The sequence below is a fragment of the Daktulosphaira vitifoliae genome, unplaced genomic scaffold (assembly GCF_025091365.1).
Source record: "Daktulosphaira vitifoliae isolate Bord-2020 unplaced genomic scaffold, ASM2509136v1 Scaffold_4, whole genome shotgun sequence".
In the NCBI taxonomy this organism is placed as follows: Eukaryota; Metazoa; Arthropoda; class Insecta; order Hemiptera; family Phylloxeridae; genus Daktulosphaira; species Daktulosphaira vitifoliae.
Window position 1 is genome coordinate 24996104 of NW_026099575.1, and position 17321 is coordinate 25013424.

General features: G+C 28.5%; 1 protein-coding gene across 4 annotated transcripts in view; it reads left to right on the forward strand.

The window, feature by feature from the left end:
* Positions 1-2681: 2681 nt before the first annotated feature.
* LOC126904264 (uncharacterized) overlaps positions 2682-17321 on the forward strand; it is a 77127-nt gene continuing 62487 nt past the window's right edge. For 2 of the 4 annotated variants that reach the window (XM_050683150.1, XM_050683149.1), the window contains exons 1-4: positions 2683-2867; positions 7154-7237; positions 16776-16808; positions 17060-17095. In XM_050683150.1, the coding sequence (XP_050539107.1) occupies positions 2778-2867; positions 7154-7237; positions 16776-16808; positions 17060-17095 (243 nt within the window). In that variant the 5' untranslated portion in view covers positions 2683-2777. Of the gene's footprint in view, positions 2868-7153; positions 7238-16775; positions 16809-17059; positions 17096-17321 lie in introns of all 4 variants that reach the window. The other 2 variants (XM_050683151.1, XM_050683153.1) reach the window with 2 other exon arrangements.

The window sequence follows — 17321 nt, forward strand, 5'->3', positions numbered from 1 at the left end:
ACATGCAGCTTTGTTTGAGAGCAAAATAAATTTCCGACTACGTATAGCCGAAAGCGATCTACGTCCCATACAATGGCTAGACACTAACGTTCTACGGCTGAATATTTTGTCGAAGCGGTGGAAACTTTTGGGCTGACATATGAGATGATCCTTTTCCTAATGCTGATATACGCCAATTTAATAAGTTTCATTGTGCACAAAAGGGATTTATTAAGAGTGCCAGACAGACACGGTAAAACTATTTTAGTTAACCATTGTTTAAGGATCGCAAAAGTTAATAAATCAGATTGCAATGATATGAAAAATGATATGTTATAGTTATTCGCGCCTGACATTTAATTCTTAGCCAATACCACCTAATCTTCGATCGTTGGTGATACAATATCACCAACAATTTATTTTAATGCCTATTTTTAGTTTTTTAGTGAATAAACCGACTAGGGCTGATATATCTTTGTTAACTTCTAACTCAATAAAATAACTAATAGATAGGAAATACACTTAAATAATTAAAATACATTTTTTTTTTTTGCTTATCTATAAATAAACATTTTTATAACAGTAAAAATAAATAACAATAAATTTTATATGATAACAACTCTAGATTACCAAAACATTAATTCATGTTGTAGTAACATTATTATTTCATTCGTTGTCCTTGAAAAATAAATTATTAGAATGACATAATTATAATAATGTTATATTATGGAAAGTTTTCAACAGGTTATTTTAATATTTTACTTGGAATATTACTGTAGTGACTATGGAATGATCGAAAATTTTCGCGACTGATAGGCAACACAAAATGCATATACGCACGAATGTTCTCGATCGCTCCGTAAGAGAATCTTCTAGAACTCAACACAATATAAAACGTCCAGACGTAATAATAACGACAATCAGTTAGTTAGCTAGTCGTCAGTTAATCGGTTAAATAGTTAAGTACACGTAGTGCATTAATATAATTTTTATATAAATTTTCTTAGTGTTTTAACAATAAACCGTCTACTTTTTTTCTGTTACATAAATTAGTGTTTTTATTTATGTTAAATCAATAAGTGAAGCTCTAAAATTACTAAAATAACATTGTATTAGATTATTTTACATTAATATTTAAAAAATTAAACATAGACAGAACATTCGCTTCTAAAGACTGATGAATTGACGATTAATGGTAATTGAAAAATTAACAATCGTCCGAATTACTATTTAAATCCAAAGGATCTGGCCATCGTAGTCAGTCGATTCCAGTTCTTTTTGTCATTCATCAATCTTAATACTCGGTTGTAGCTGTCCGGCTCACTGTATTAAGTTAAGTCTTTGTTCTTCCATTTTCACTTACCTACTTTAGTCTTCTACATGTTAGAGTGCTAATGTCTTGCACTTCGTCTGCACCTAATACCTAGGTATTACCCTTATTCCATTCCTATAACAACGGCCTATTGACACCCACAGCTGGGTCGGAGTGTCAGCCGAACACGATGACTGCTCTCTGTAAGCTATTTTGTGATACGACATAGGTTTAATTTAGCGTTACAACAAAACGTTTGATATTAAATACAATTAAAGAAAATTAAAGAAAATTTGAAGAAAAAAAAAGAAATAGAAGATTGATTTTATATAATTATTAAATGACACCGGAAAATATAATAATAACTTTATTTTAATAAAAATTGTCTAAAATTGTTTAATTTCTAATTTTGTAATATCATGTAGTTCACATTTGTAGTTGAGACTATGCCACACTAACACTGTGCCGCGATCCCACTGTGCTACCGTTTTTATTTTCTAAATTTGTAATATAATAGCCATTCAGATTTTGTGCCTTCAATTATCTTATATTTCACCAATAAAATAATAATCTAATCAACATAACAATAACTTTATTTTATAATAAAAATAAAATAATTATTTCTATGAGGATATAGCAGCCACAGAAAAAAATATTACGGAAAAAAAATTTTCAATTGCCCCAATATACAATTTTATATGAATAATATATAACAATAAAAATTAAATATTATATTTGAAATAATATTAAACTATTAGTTTTTATAACTATTAGTTAAACACTTATAAAAAAACTCAAATACATTTTCAGATAAAAAATAATTATTTGGTCAAATAGTTATTCATATATTATTATCATTATATCATAGGATTTCTTTTACATATTGCTGTAATAACAAGATAAATCTGGACTAATCTTGTTGTTGCACCAAATAACAAAACAAGGTAAATTTATTTTTGCCCCTAATTATCAAGAATAATTTCCTTTAAAATTTTTTACTAAAAAGAGGTTTTTGAAAAAAAGTTGATTTATTGGGTTGTTGCCGCAATTCGTTCAACTTTAATCACTCTCAAATCTTCACTATGTTACAGTTTTTCATTGTATCGTACTGAAATTTTATCATACATTTTACTAAACAAGGTTTATTGTTCTTTTTGATCAAAATATAAGTTGTTTAATGTCTAAATGTATACATATTTTATTGTATAATTTCAAAGAGTAACATAGACAAGATATATTTATAAATGTATATTGTCTAATATTTAAAAAATTATTAACTAAATATATACAAGTATATTCTTTTTTATAGCAGTAAATGTTTGCATTTTATTTTTGTACATTTCGTTTAATGTTTACATAACAAAATAATAGAGCCAAATTTTAAGTAGAAATGTAATTCTAATACATATATTTAAATGAAAATTTCAGCCATAAAATATATTTTAAAATTTTTCGTGGTTTGAGTGATTTTAGTTGATTTTATAAGATGTTTTTATTAAATATTTTCGGAATTTTATGGTTATCACACAATATTATACTTATAACAGCCATACCCGGAGGTAATTGGTTCTCGAAGGTAAATAAATATAAATTTAATTTATACTAGACAATAATATCATCTAAGACTTATTATCGAAAATTTTATTATCATCTAGACTTATAGGCTATATGAAATTATTTTCCATATATTTTACGGGAAAAAAATTATAATATCACAATAAAAGTTCGTAGTTTTTAATTGAAATTACTAATTAAAACATTTGATTTAAAGCATTGAAATAAATTTTTTGAATAAAGTTTTATTTAAAAAAACTTCAATAAACTATAGTATTTAATCATAATTATAAATTAAATTACGTATGAATATCATATTAAACGTAGGACATAATATTACAAAACAAAAATTTAATCATTTTAGGATTTTTTAGAAATGATATTGCCACGTATCAATTTTCGATTTCGATTATCGATAATTCAATTGAATAATTTTGATTTCGATTTATATTATGTATATTCCACTTTACCGATTTCTATTTTCTATCGCATATCGATATTTTATTTTAGATATTTCAATTTCGATACCGATAACGACATTGGTTAAAATTTTTCATACTTTATTTTATCTTAGCTAACCTATATGTACTAAGATCCATATAAATATAATATTATTTACTATCACTAGCGTAATTTTTTAGCATTAATAGAAAAATTTACTAAACTATTTTTCAAGAATATGTTAATTACTAAAAAAATATTTATAACATGTTATAAATATTTTATTAAACATTATTGAAAAAAAGAAAAAAGAACAATTATTTTGTAATATTCATTTGTATACGTACAATAAATATATTCCATAAGTTGTGTTACAAAACCATGTTGTATCCAACACATGAACATCGTATGTTATAACATTTATTTGATGTAATGTAAAAAAAATACGGAATATAATACTATGTTTTTATGCAAATAAAAGTGATAAAAGTTTTAAAAATACGTTTCAAATACCTAAAAAGTATTAAGGACAATGCTAAAACAAACTTTTGGTTGAAAAAATACTTACATGGAATGGATAATCATTGCGGTGATGTCGAATATGATGAGCTGCCGAAAATCGTGAAACTGTTGCGATGGGTGTCCATTTACGTGAAACGAGTTGTGAAAGAGCAAGTAGTGGAAAATACATACTAGAAAAACGTGTAGTCAACATGGAGGATTTGGATTGTTCACAGCTGTACAATTTAAGTTGTGTTAAANCACACAATATTATACTTATAACAGCCATACCCGGAGGTAATTGGTTCTCGAAGGTAAATAAATATAAATTTAATTTATACTAGACAATAATATCATCTAAGACTTATTATCGAAAATTTTATTATCATCTAGACTTATAGGCTATATGAAATTATTTTCCATATATTTTACGGGAAAAAAATTATAATATCACAATAAAAGTTCGTAGTTTTTAATTGAAATTACTAATTAAAACATTTGATTTAAAGCATTGAAATAAATTTTTTGAATAAAGTTTTATTTAAAAAAACTTCAATAAACTATAGTATTTAATCATAATTATAAATTAAATTACGTATGAATATCATATTAAACGTAGGACATAATATTACAAAACAAAAATTTAATCATTTTAGGATTCTTTAGAAATGATATTGCCACGTATCAATTTTCGATTTCGATTATCGATAATTCAATTGAAAAATTTGGATTTCGATTTTTATTATCTATATTCCATTTTACTGATTTTATTTTCTATCGCATATCGATATTTTATTTAACATATTTCAATTTCGATACCTCTAAGTTGTTGAATATTTGTAGATGAATGCTGAAATTCAGTTTTTCTAATATAAATCGTTAAGTTAGGCATTAATAGAAAAATTTACTGAACAATTTTTAAGAATATGTTATTTACTAAAAAAAATATTTTTTAATTTTTCTGTATTGTGTAGTATTTTAATTATAATTAAGAAAATAAGTAAAATTTACAAAATATCCGTTTTGATGTTGTTTAAGGTACGTTTTTGATAAAATAATAAGAACACGGCGGTTAAATATTAATTTTTTTTAATATTGAATAATTTGAGTTATTTATATTAAATAGTATATAGAGGGCGCAAAAATGTCACTCTAATTTTCGTCAGGAAGTTAAAATAAGTGTGTCCCTTTGCCACATCGTTTCGCGTCACCCGGCGTAGCGCGATCTGTCAGACAAGTAGTCGTAGTCACCAACCGGTAGTAGGGTTTGGCAGCAGCAGCAACAACATTGTATGCTGATTACTAATCGGTTGTCAGTATTTATTCGACCATGCACATAAGATGGATTATTTCAATGATATATTGGATAAATTATTGAGATTTGCAAATTTTGTGGAACGTTTAGGCGATAACGTCAACGGCGACGGTGGTGACTTTTTACATTACGAAGCTTGTGATTTATCGGACTACATTTAAATGTCTAGGAAACATTATGAAAATTATCTTCAGCAATTTTCACACATAAAAGTATGTTTAAACATTTTTGATTTTTTTTCATTTAAAAATTAATATTTAAAAATAAATTTCAGTGTGTATATTACTTCTCCAAATTGGTGAAATTGGCTACAAACAGACCATTTCTAGGAATAAATACTTTGCCTAAAATTTCATATGCGTGATTTTTCCAGTCAAAACTACTAGTTTTTTTTTATTAAACATAGAATAAAAACGCAAAATACCTGATAATGTATCGGTCAAGTTTCACGTTAGCGATAGGGTGTTATAAAAGTGCATTAATCAGTGTTTGACAAAGGTTGCTTGCTAAACTGGAGCACGGAATTGTTTACCATAGTGAAGTTGAACACATAGTATCGCCAACGTACCATTTGGTAGATTATGAGTAAATTCCAATACGCGGCTTGTTTTACACCGTAGAGTTGAACAAGACCAGTTATCCGGATATATATTTAGTCAAACGAGTGTTCCGAACATGAGGAGACAAAAGCTACGTTAAATGGTTAGGATTTGGTCTAGAGCACAATTAATGGATAAAGAAAACCAATATCTCACCTGAATGATTGTCAATATACAAGGTATTATGGTACCTAACCGATCGTTTATGGTCAAGGAATTAACTGTCATTGCCATAGATTGTACATCTTTCTCTCATTAGATATTTAATACCTTATTAAATTAATATTAAATTTTAAATTAAAAAGTATTAAGGACGATGCTAAAACAAACTTTTGGTTGAAAAAATACTTACATGGAATGGATATTCATTGCGGTGACGTCGAATATGATGAGCTGCCGAAAATCATGAAACTGTTGCGATGGGTTTCCATTTACGTGAAACGAGTTGTGAAAGAGCAAGTAGTGGAAAAATACATACTAGAAAAACGTGTAGTCAACGTGGAGGATTTGGATTGTTCACAGCTGTACAATTTAAGCTGTGTTACAAAACCATGTTGTATCCAACACATGAACACCCCATCGTATGTAGTTTATACAAGGAAATTTGTTTAAAACAATGGACCATTATTTTGTAATATTTATTTGTATTCTTACGAATAATATATTCCATAAAAAAAATACTGAATATAATACTATGTTTTTATGCAAATAAATTGTTATTCATTTAAACAGTAATGTCCCCACTAGGGTGACCAACAAAAATCTAATGTCTTTTTTATTTTTTAGCTACTCCTTAATTTTTTTTTAATGGTCAAAAAAATGAGCTGTACAAAATTTGGGACCGATCCATAAAGGTTAACCCGTACCCCGGGCCTATTAAGTTGAGTTGAAGAGAAAAATTTAATAAAAATAACTCATCAATGTCCCAACTTTGAATTATGAAAATAAAACTCAAATAAAGAAAATTTTATAAGAAATTTAAAAATAATAACTTATAATGTTGTTTTTTTAATAAATAGCCCACAAAAACACTACAAACAGTAAAAATCATATAAAAGTCTTACGTTATAACTGATTTTATTTATTTTTACTTATTAATTTTCATTTTATTTTTCGGAAAACGCTTATTCGTTTAAAAAAAAAATCCTAAAAGTTTAATATTTTATTTTAGTATGATAGTATTCAGATTAAATAGTTTAAAAAAATCTAAAGTTTTTTTTGATAAAAAACTATGTTCTCTATGGTTTTCCCTGTAATTAAAAAAAATTGTTGAATAAACCACAAATATTTTAGCATTAGGTGTACCCAAACCAAATACGGTGTTTTTAATGTCATATTTCATTTTTGAATTCATCTATATTTCAAAAACCACAATTTACTAAAAAATATAGATAAATATTTAACTATAAAAATAAAATACTAATAATATAGACTAAATTTGGTATGTTACAGCTTTTTTCATCTAACTCATATTCAAGGCTTCCATCCGACTTATCAATACCATTAAACAACGAAGACTCAACATTTCAATACCATGTGAGTGATATTTTAGAATATATGAATTATTTGTAGGCTAAGTTGTGCAAACGATATACATATAATATTTTTTTTTACCTAATAACATAAAAATTAATTACGTATATTATAAGATACCTTTTAATTTCAAGATATAAATCTTTTTTAAGAGGAAAGAAATGAGGTCCCAATAGTTTATAGTCAAAATAAATAATTTGTAATAAAAATTTAAAGGGATTGGCAAACATTGACTCCTTTCTTAATACACCAATGCAGTTTACATTAATTTTATAAAAATTTTTGCAAAAAAGTTTTTAAACTTTTTTAAAATTTAAGTTGAAAAAATTTTACTTTTATACGCGTTATTAAAGTTATATTTATTTTTTTTATCTTTTTTCCTTTCATTATAAAAAAGATTACGAAAAATTAAATAAAAAATACTACCGACTTAACAGCTACAGATTTTTCATAAGAAAATTTTATTGTAATCATAAATTTTATTGTTACGAACCCGTATATTTATTATATTAATATAGTGGGGTTAAGGAATAATTAGTATTAAACAACGAATAAGCAACAATCAATCGCGTTCGAACCGTTGTATAAATATATTGTGTTACCACTTATAAGTAATTTTACCTTAAGACAATTAATGTATCAATTATAAATAATTGTATTTCTAAATTTAAGAACAGTTGTAAATATATATATTGTGCCATAATCTTTTATTTTCATTTCACATTACAACTACACCCACTCCAAACACGTTACCGTGTCTCATTCTAGTTGGGACACTATGATAAAATTAATATAAAATACATGTTGTACGTAGGTAACACCATGACATAGATACACAAAAAGTACACAAATTAATTAACCTTTAAATGCCAAGTTCGTTGTTTTGGTTCTTCTCGATTTCTGCCGTTGGGTATACCGCCAATCACCCTTTACTTTACTTGTTTCTCTATATATTTCTTGTTAACTTGCTTATCCTGCATTTTTTCTTAATATGACATTATTCTTTAACTTATTAATTTAAAATTGCTTATTACAGTGTTAAAAATCTTATACTATATTAATATGGAAGATATTTGATGTCTTTTCAGCTATTTACTACGTACAGTAAAGCCAATATAATTAAAAACATCACACTAACAATTAATGATTTAAAATGATATTAAATTAGACGATGTACGATTAGTGTAAGATTTTTAAGCTGATAAAAAATAAAATTCAAAAATACGAATTTCTATTAGTGCACTAAAACTTTAATCTAATATTTTACTTTTTCTTCTTTACCCTATACTTTTTAATTAGTTGACTTACACAAAATAATGGCTCCATTTTCGACTTACCAGGCATAAATCGAAACTGGTTTTTAGATACCTATGTCTCATTTCTTATTCTCTTATCTAATATCATTTCCCAAATTTTCATACTATGATTCATAAGCTTAAGAGGCGTATGATTAGTAATAAATAAATATTAAACATTACGTGTTGGCATAATGGATATGGTATATAATGGTATGAACATTTTCNCTCCGAAGAGACCCATCCGATGGTCTGGATGCTTCGCCGAAAAGACCTGGCCGTTTGCCGTTGGCGGCTCTACTCCATCATTGAAAAATATGTCAATAAAACAACAAATGTGTGCACCCTAGCACGGTCAATGACAGAAGAAAGAATAGAGAAGAGTCAACACCGATCTAACGGCAATTTCAAAACGATAACGGCCAGTCTTTTTGGAAGGGATCAATACGATAACAATTCGATTTTAATTATATTTCTCTTTTATCGCCTTATCTAGCGGTCAGCGGTAAAATAATGAGTGGTTGACACCGCTGTGTCAGAAAAAGGTTCTTTCACGCGATAAAATAAATAAGTAGACATAACAAAAAAATTATAAACGGTCCACCTTCGAATTTGTGACGTTACAGAAACCCCCCTTGAGAAGGTTTGAAACAACGTGACAAATCTTTTCAAAAAGAGAAAACAAACAATCAAAGTGGACCACAACCTTCAAGTTGTTCATGTTTTTCAAAACATGAAAAGCAAAATTAAAATAGAATAAAGAGAATAAAACAAAATAAATGAATCAAATATACATTTATGAAATCATATGAAATTATGATTTGGACAGTTGCATTTCACGGACCATTATATATTTCTGTTCTCTGAATAAGTCTGAACCTGGAGAANACGGGCCATTATATATTTCTGTTCTTTGGATAAGTCTGAACCTGGAGGAAACTGTATTATTTTCTTTATAGGAGATGATTTTATATCACGGCAAAACAATTCGTTTGGTGTAAATCCAGTAGCTTCGTGAAGAGTATTGTTAATTACCCATTCAATACAGGGGACATATCGTGGCCAATTAGAATGATATTCATGACAATATGTTCTAAAAAATCGACCCAACTCACGCATAACTCTTTCTAATGGATTCGATTGTGGATGGTAACCCACACTTGTGTGGGTTGGTGAAATGCCTAACTCAATCAAACGTGATTGCCAAATTGTTTTGCGTGATCAGACACTACAACCTGCGGCTTTCCATGAGTGGCAATGTAATCATTAGTTATTCGATTGATCATAGCTAACGCGGTAGCTTTCTTCAAAGGATACAGTCGAACAAAACGTGTAAAATTATCCAGAACANGCGGTAGCTTTCTTCAAAGGATATAGTCGAACAAAACGTGTAAAATTATCCAGAACAACAAATATGTAAGATACGCCATTCCAACCAATAGGTAGAGGACCGTATAAATCGACAAGAACACGTTGAAGAGGAAACTCGGCAATTATACTTTGCATAAGACCTTCATTTCTTTTAGTTTGATGTTTAGTACGTTGACATATATCACATGAAGACAATATATGACGGACTTTACGGTCCATATTTGAAAAAATACAGAATTCTTTGAGGGCACTTATACATTTCTTTGATCCGACGTGACCGTACATCTCATGGATAGATAAAACAGTAGATAAAACACATTTAGATGGCAAACAAATTAACCAATCGTCACTTGAGTGTGATCGACGGCGAAATAAAATATCATTATAAATAATATAAAAATTTGACAATATAACTGGAACTGGTGTCATCGATAATTTCTTTATAACGTTCAATAGTTTAGAATCAGCTCTCTGGTCAATTCCAATGGAGTGTAACATATTTGTAATGTTGTCAGGAAGTTGAGCTGGCACTTGAATTTTAAAAGTCATAAGACGGGGCATAGNCTTGAATTTTAAAAGTCATAAGACGGTTTTACAATCATATCATCCCTACCAATAGGACTATGTGATAGAGCATCAACAATATTTAGATTTCCTGGATTAGATGGTGTAAAATGTGACATTGTCTGAATTGCAGAGTCAATTTGTTCAGACTCAGAAAAATATATAGAAGGTGGTAAAACATGTAATTTTATTGAAGACAAATTAGACTTATTCTTATTGAGTGAAACAGAAGATTTAAATGGTATTTCAATGTCCAATGATANGACTTATTCTTATTGAGTAAAACAGAAGATTTAAATGGTAATTCAATGTCCAATGACATGAATTTAATTATATGATGATGATAATCTAAAACAACAGAATATTTGCACAAAAAATCTTCGCCGAAGATAATAGGTACAGACAATTGGGGGACAACAAGACAAATACAATCAAAGAGATAATTTTTTATAGCAAAAGACAATAAAACTTGATTGTGGACCTTCTTGTTCTTTCCATTAACAGCTGTTGAGACGGTAACTCCAGTAATGGGTAATATAGGTAATAATTTAGCGTCGGTAACTTCACGACTAAGAATTATAAAAACTTCTTCAGATATAGCAGAACATGTAGAACCAGAATCTAACAGTACTGTATGTATAGTTTGTATTAAATAATTTTATGTCAATCTGTGTGGAGACTGATTATTGGAAATAGAAGAAAAAGAAGAATCCCCATTCGAAGTGGAAATTGTATCGACAATGGGGTGGAGAGAACGACTAGCCGTCAAAATTACTGGTCGTTCTCTTTCGTTTCCCGAAAAAGATGTAGTTGGTTGATTTGGACAATTATTGAAGTTTCGATTTTGATAGTTTCTTTGATTATATCCTCTGCGATTATTAGTATGAGAATTTTTATTTCGCTCACGACTATTATTATTCAACGATGGTGAACGAAAGTCATTCGTATTATTTGAATTCAAGTGAAACGATTGTGTGTTTTATATCTCAGACAATACAGAAAGTAATTTAGATGTAGTTTTTGGACTACGGCCGATTAAAGCAGTACAAATATGATCATTGTAATGTTGACATATGACATGGACTAAACGTTCAGCAGGTGTAGGTGGTGTTAAAAAACGAGCTTTTGTAATCCACTACATGGCTTGAGTAGATAAGCCAGAGCTGGATGTATAACGATATGGTTGTAAAATTTCATCATGAACGCGATTTTGTATAGTTTCAGACCAAAATTGCCGACGAAATAAATCTTTAAATTCATTATAAGTAGAAGGAGGTGGTAATAAAGCGTCAATCCAAACTCGAGCGACTTTAACAAGACAACGTTGAACACAACTAATTTTTTGCTTTTCAGTAGCTTGAATATTAGAAAAATATATGTCAACTTCATTTAAAAATAATTCAGGATGTACTTCATTAATAAAACCGGTAAATGCTGGAACAACTTGATGAAATTTTTCAGGTAACATAGATATAGATAACCGACTGATGTCAGGCGTGCATGGAACGAGTGTTGGTTGAACTTTCTTAGATGTTAGTTCAGGATCAAATGTTGTAAAAGCAACGGTCGGTTTCGGTGGTTGTTTTTGAACGTCAAGTACGGATAATTTGCAAATATCTTGTATTTCATTACAGTGGTGTTCAACTTTGTTAGTAAGTTCTTCATTTCGGGTACGTAATTCGGTAACAACAATATCGGATGCTGATTGATGATTTTTTAATTCTACTATACATGTGTCAATATTTAAATCAGAGTCCTTTGTATCAGCTAGAAATTGATATAGTCCAGTAAATCGATTATCAGTAGATACTGACCGCTTGTCACATTCAAAACTAACAGACTCGATTTTAGTGCTTATAAGACGGTTATTCTCTTCACATTGGGACTTAAGTTCATTAATGCCTTTCAATAAAATATCCATTTGCTCTGACAGTTTATTTTGAGAATTATTAAGATTATTAATATCTTTTCGCATGTCTAAAATGAATGTATAAAGTTCAGAATTAGATGGTATTTTGTTTCAGCCATGATACAATTTGATGAAAAATCCTGTGTTTTAGATAAAATTTTCTCGTTATTAAAACTAGATCTTTCAAATCCAAAACGATCAGGTAACTTGGTTTTTCTTTTTCCAACGCCTTCAGTCATAGATCAAAAGAAAAATGTATAATGACAGATAAGCGATTATCAACAGTAAGGCTTATCGTACCGTCAAAAAAAATAAGAAAATTTTATAAAGAAAAAAAATAAAAACAAACAACAGATGCGTTTAGTTAGGTCAAATTATGAATAATTTGATTAATCCTCACTATGGGATCGAAAAACAAACAGAATTTTAGTGTAAACACTTTAAACAAAATTACAAAAAAAATCAAACACAATAGCTAGACTGCTTAAGTAAAAATGAAATTTATAACAAAATTAAACACTAAGACGTGAAATTTTGTCAAATATCAATTATAACAACAAGACAAAAAAACTCAAGACAACAATAAAAATGAAATCCGGTTTTCGGTAGACGTGTATGTTAATGTTTGTCGCACAAACGAATTAGATATTAAAATAATTAATTGTACTGTTAAACAATAAAATAATTAAGGTACGTTAAACTACTAATCGCACTAGTAGCAAATAGAAAAATATTACGGACGGTTTAAATATTAATAAAAAATATTATGTCAATAACAAAAACAATCAAATTCAGCTGAATAATAAAATTATGATTACAACCTTCAATAATATTTCGTTAATATTGGTAAGTTAATTAATATCCGATAATCTGATTGAATTTGAAATTTAAGTTAATTTTACCTCATATACCGCACTATGAGTATAACATAAAATAAAAAGTCAGTATGTATACTGTCGGTAAAAATAGTGTGATCACAACGATGTGATTAAATAAAGTCTTCGGATTTATCCGGCAAAATGTTTATCAGCTTTCAAGCTGGAAATTTAAGCTTGTAAATATATTTTTTTTGTAAAAAAATTTGTGCTGAACTCGTGATAAAATTCAAATGTTCAAATTTTTCACCAGAGAGAAATGCAAAAAAATATATAAGTCTAAAACAAAATTATATTGGCTTGGCCAGTCCAACGACTGAAGCATAGGGGTATCGTTATAATTTTAAAATCAGTTTATGTATGAGCTTATACATATTGCAAGAATATTGATTTTATAAAATTTAACATTAAGTTAAATGAGAAAAATAAAATAATAAAATTAAAAATAGGTCAGTTCATTACTTGTTCAAAAGTGAAAAAGAAATTAAATCAGGACTAGTCATATCAAATCAAATGAAGATTAAAAAAAAAAAAAATTGAACCGAAATAAGTCGACAGACAGTCGGATAATTACTCAGCGAAATTTTACATAGATGACTTTAATTTGTTGGTCAAGAGGAAAGATTGTGCTTAAAATTAAAATGCTAATGTACTTGAATAAAATATAAGTTAAACTGTCCGAACAGTGAAATATAAAACAAACTCATATTTGCTGTACAGATTAAGTTAATAGTTTACATTACATTATATAATAAATCGATAACGATTGATAAGTTAAAAAAACTGTGGTAAGCCGGAATAGACATCGCACTATACCAATCAGTCACAACTAAAATATAAGTTAAGTGATAACTGAAAGCCGGAATAGACATCGCACTAAACCGCACACTAACAAAAAGTAAAACAAAATAATCAAGTTAAGTTAAATTATAACGGCAAGCGGGAATGGACTTCGTACTAAACCGTACAATAACATGAAATAAAGTAAGAATTCAAGTGAAGTTAAGAAAAGCACAACTTTGTATTAAAAAAAAAATTGCATATGAAAATAATTTATATGACTTATAATAAAATGTGACTGACCTAGGAGAGATTTTGGGGAAAATATAAAAAAAAAATCCTGCAAAGGGAACATACCCTATGAGAGAATAATAAATATCTTAAATAAATATTTTTCTTAATCTAATTCTTAAAATCTAAGACTTCAATGAGGTCTTCGATGTGGACACATAAAACAGGCGTCTTCCATGCATTGTTGTAATGTTTAAATCCAGCGGCGTAACGCATAACCCATGTGACTCGGAAAAAACTCGCTGACAGCTACAAGGTCACTCGAACCACCACCACAAAAAATAATACATACAAATACACAAAAAAGACCGTACGGCTACAAACTTCAATAAAACAAAATAAAAACAAAGGCGAGGCAAATAACATGTTCTAAAGACCAAAATACTACACTTATGTTATGAGCTCGTAATGAAAATTTAATGAGACAGTATATATTTATAATATAACGAAGTAAAAATAAAAATTGAATATAATAAATAAAATTAGTACAATTATTGTAACTACGATAAGAGAATAAAACATTTCCAAGGCATGTGACCAATGTCCTGGCGTCAAACATTTATACCCCCCAAACCATAAGTCAAATAACGTACTGATTAAATTATTTTTACGTTAAATAAAAAGGTTTATTGTTAGAAAAAGTAAGTAAAGACATTTATGTCTTATCCTGGCTAGGGTCGCCATTCTGCAAGTGGGATTTTTATATAATGGTGTTAGGGGCTTGTTTAATAGTTGAGGATCTTGGTCAAAACCAAGAATCGGAAGCTACCCGACGTCTACTCAAATATCGTCCCTATCTCCTTAAATGAGTTTTAATTGCCTGAAGGAGACACAGGCAATCGTGTACCTTAGTTACAGGGGATAGATTATTAAATAAAATTAGACTATTGTTTTATGTCAACGACAAAGTAAGGTTATATTTAGATGTTCAGTAAATATAAGTTATATGTAATGTACAATACGTCTGACCTGAATCCTAGTACAGTTGGTTAGTAGGTATATCCAAGTGAGACGGAGTTGGTTGGCTATGATGACAATTGGCGATAGACGGGTCGTTGAATAAAACAAGTAAAGTTATAAATAATATAAATAAGACGAAAGTAATAATATTGAAAATTATGACTATAACGGCCACTCAAACACAACTGCCCTTTGTTAGTTCGACGTCAGTAGCTCCGGACTACAGACGAGTAGAATTGTCACATCAGCATCTCCCTCTATGCTAATTAATATGTATTACGAATTAAATAAATATAATTAAAACGTGTGTAATAAAAGTGGTAAGAACATAGTAATAAATGTTCTTACAATGGCCTGTAACAACCACGTGGTTTGCCACTTGCATAACGACTAGCTAGAGTAGCAAGGGTCGCCACCACCTAGGCGAGGTGTCACATCTATCAGATATGATTACCGGACCATAGGTGGAATTTAATTTTAAGTTAATTAAAAGTATAATCTACGTTAATATGTTGTTATATGTATAAATTACTATAATACCTCATGGTTTATTAAACACAAATATGACAATCAAAGTTGTATGTGGTTGATATGTAAAACATACCGTAGCCCGTGTCTAGATTAAGGAATAGGGATAAAATACACGCGAGTAATTAAGTTACTCGCGCAATAAAATAAGTATTACAATTGAAATTAATAAGGAAATTTAATTTAATTGTTAAAAAAAGAAAATTAAGTTAAACATGGACAAAAATGCGAATGCATCAAAAACCATGTCTACAAATAAAGGCAATACAAATAAAATAAAATATTTAAACAAATAATATTACAAACATCATGGACGGTATTGGAACACATCCGTTAATGTTAATCGGAAATTAATGAAGAACACCAGGAGCGGTCTGGACACTCGCTCCTTAGCGTTGGCTAGAAGAAAAGGGAAACACGTGCTCTCCACACATAAACAAAATTAAGTTAATTTACGATAAAATAAAAATGAAATTAATTAATTAATAAAATATAGCTCATTACATAAATATAATATAAAAAAGAAAACGATACCCGGTCTCCGAAGAGACCCATTCGATGGTCTGGATGCTTCGCCGAAAAGACCTGGCCGTTCGCCGTTGGCAGCTCTACTCCATCATTGAAAGAAGAGTGTCAATAAAACAACAAATGTGTGCACCCTAGGACGGTCAATGACAGAAGAAAGAATAGAGAAGAGTCAACACCGATCTAACGGCAATTTCAAAACGATAACGGCCAGTCTTTTTGGAAGGGATCAATACGATAACAATTCGATTTTAATTATATTTCTCTTTTATCGCCTTATCTAGCGGTCAGCGGTAAAATAATGAGTGGTTGACACCGCTGTGTCAGAAAAAGGTTCTTTCGCGCGATAAAATAAATAAGTAGACATAACAAAATAATCATAAACGGTCCACCTTCGAATTTGTGTCGTTACACTATAAATAGTGTATAGTTACAATTTTTAGGATCAAATTGAACTGGATAGTACACATTCAAATGTAAGTGTAAAAATTAATTATAATTATTTAATTAAGAATTAATTATATTGACTTATTTTTAATTAATATAAACATTTAAAATTTATTTTTTTAAATATTGTTAAATTAATCATGTCAAAAATTAAAATATTATTAAATTATTCATGTTTTTCCTATTGTTTATTAATATTTTTTGAAAAAAATTCAGTTATTGCATAGACTTAAATAATTAAAGCCTTCAATTTATTATTAAATTGTATAATTATTTTTAGGATCAAAATGAACTGGATAGTTTTACACATTCAAATGTAAGTGTAAAAAATAAATTGTAATTATTTAATTAGTAATTAATTATAATGACTTATTTTTAAGTAATATAAACATTTAAAATTTATTTTGTTAAATATTCTTAAATTAATAACATCAAAAATTAAAATATTATTAAATTAACTTGTAAGCTATTAGTATTTTTTAGCTTCGATGCGAAGCTGAGAAGGTATTGGTTTTACTATGTGTTTTTTTTTTTTTTTTTTT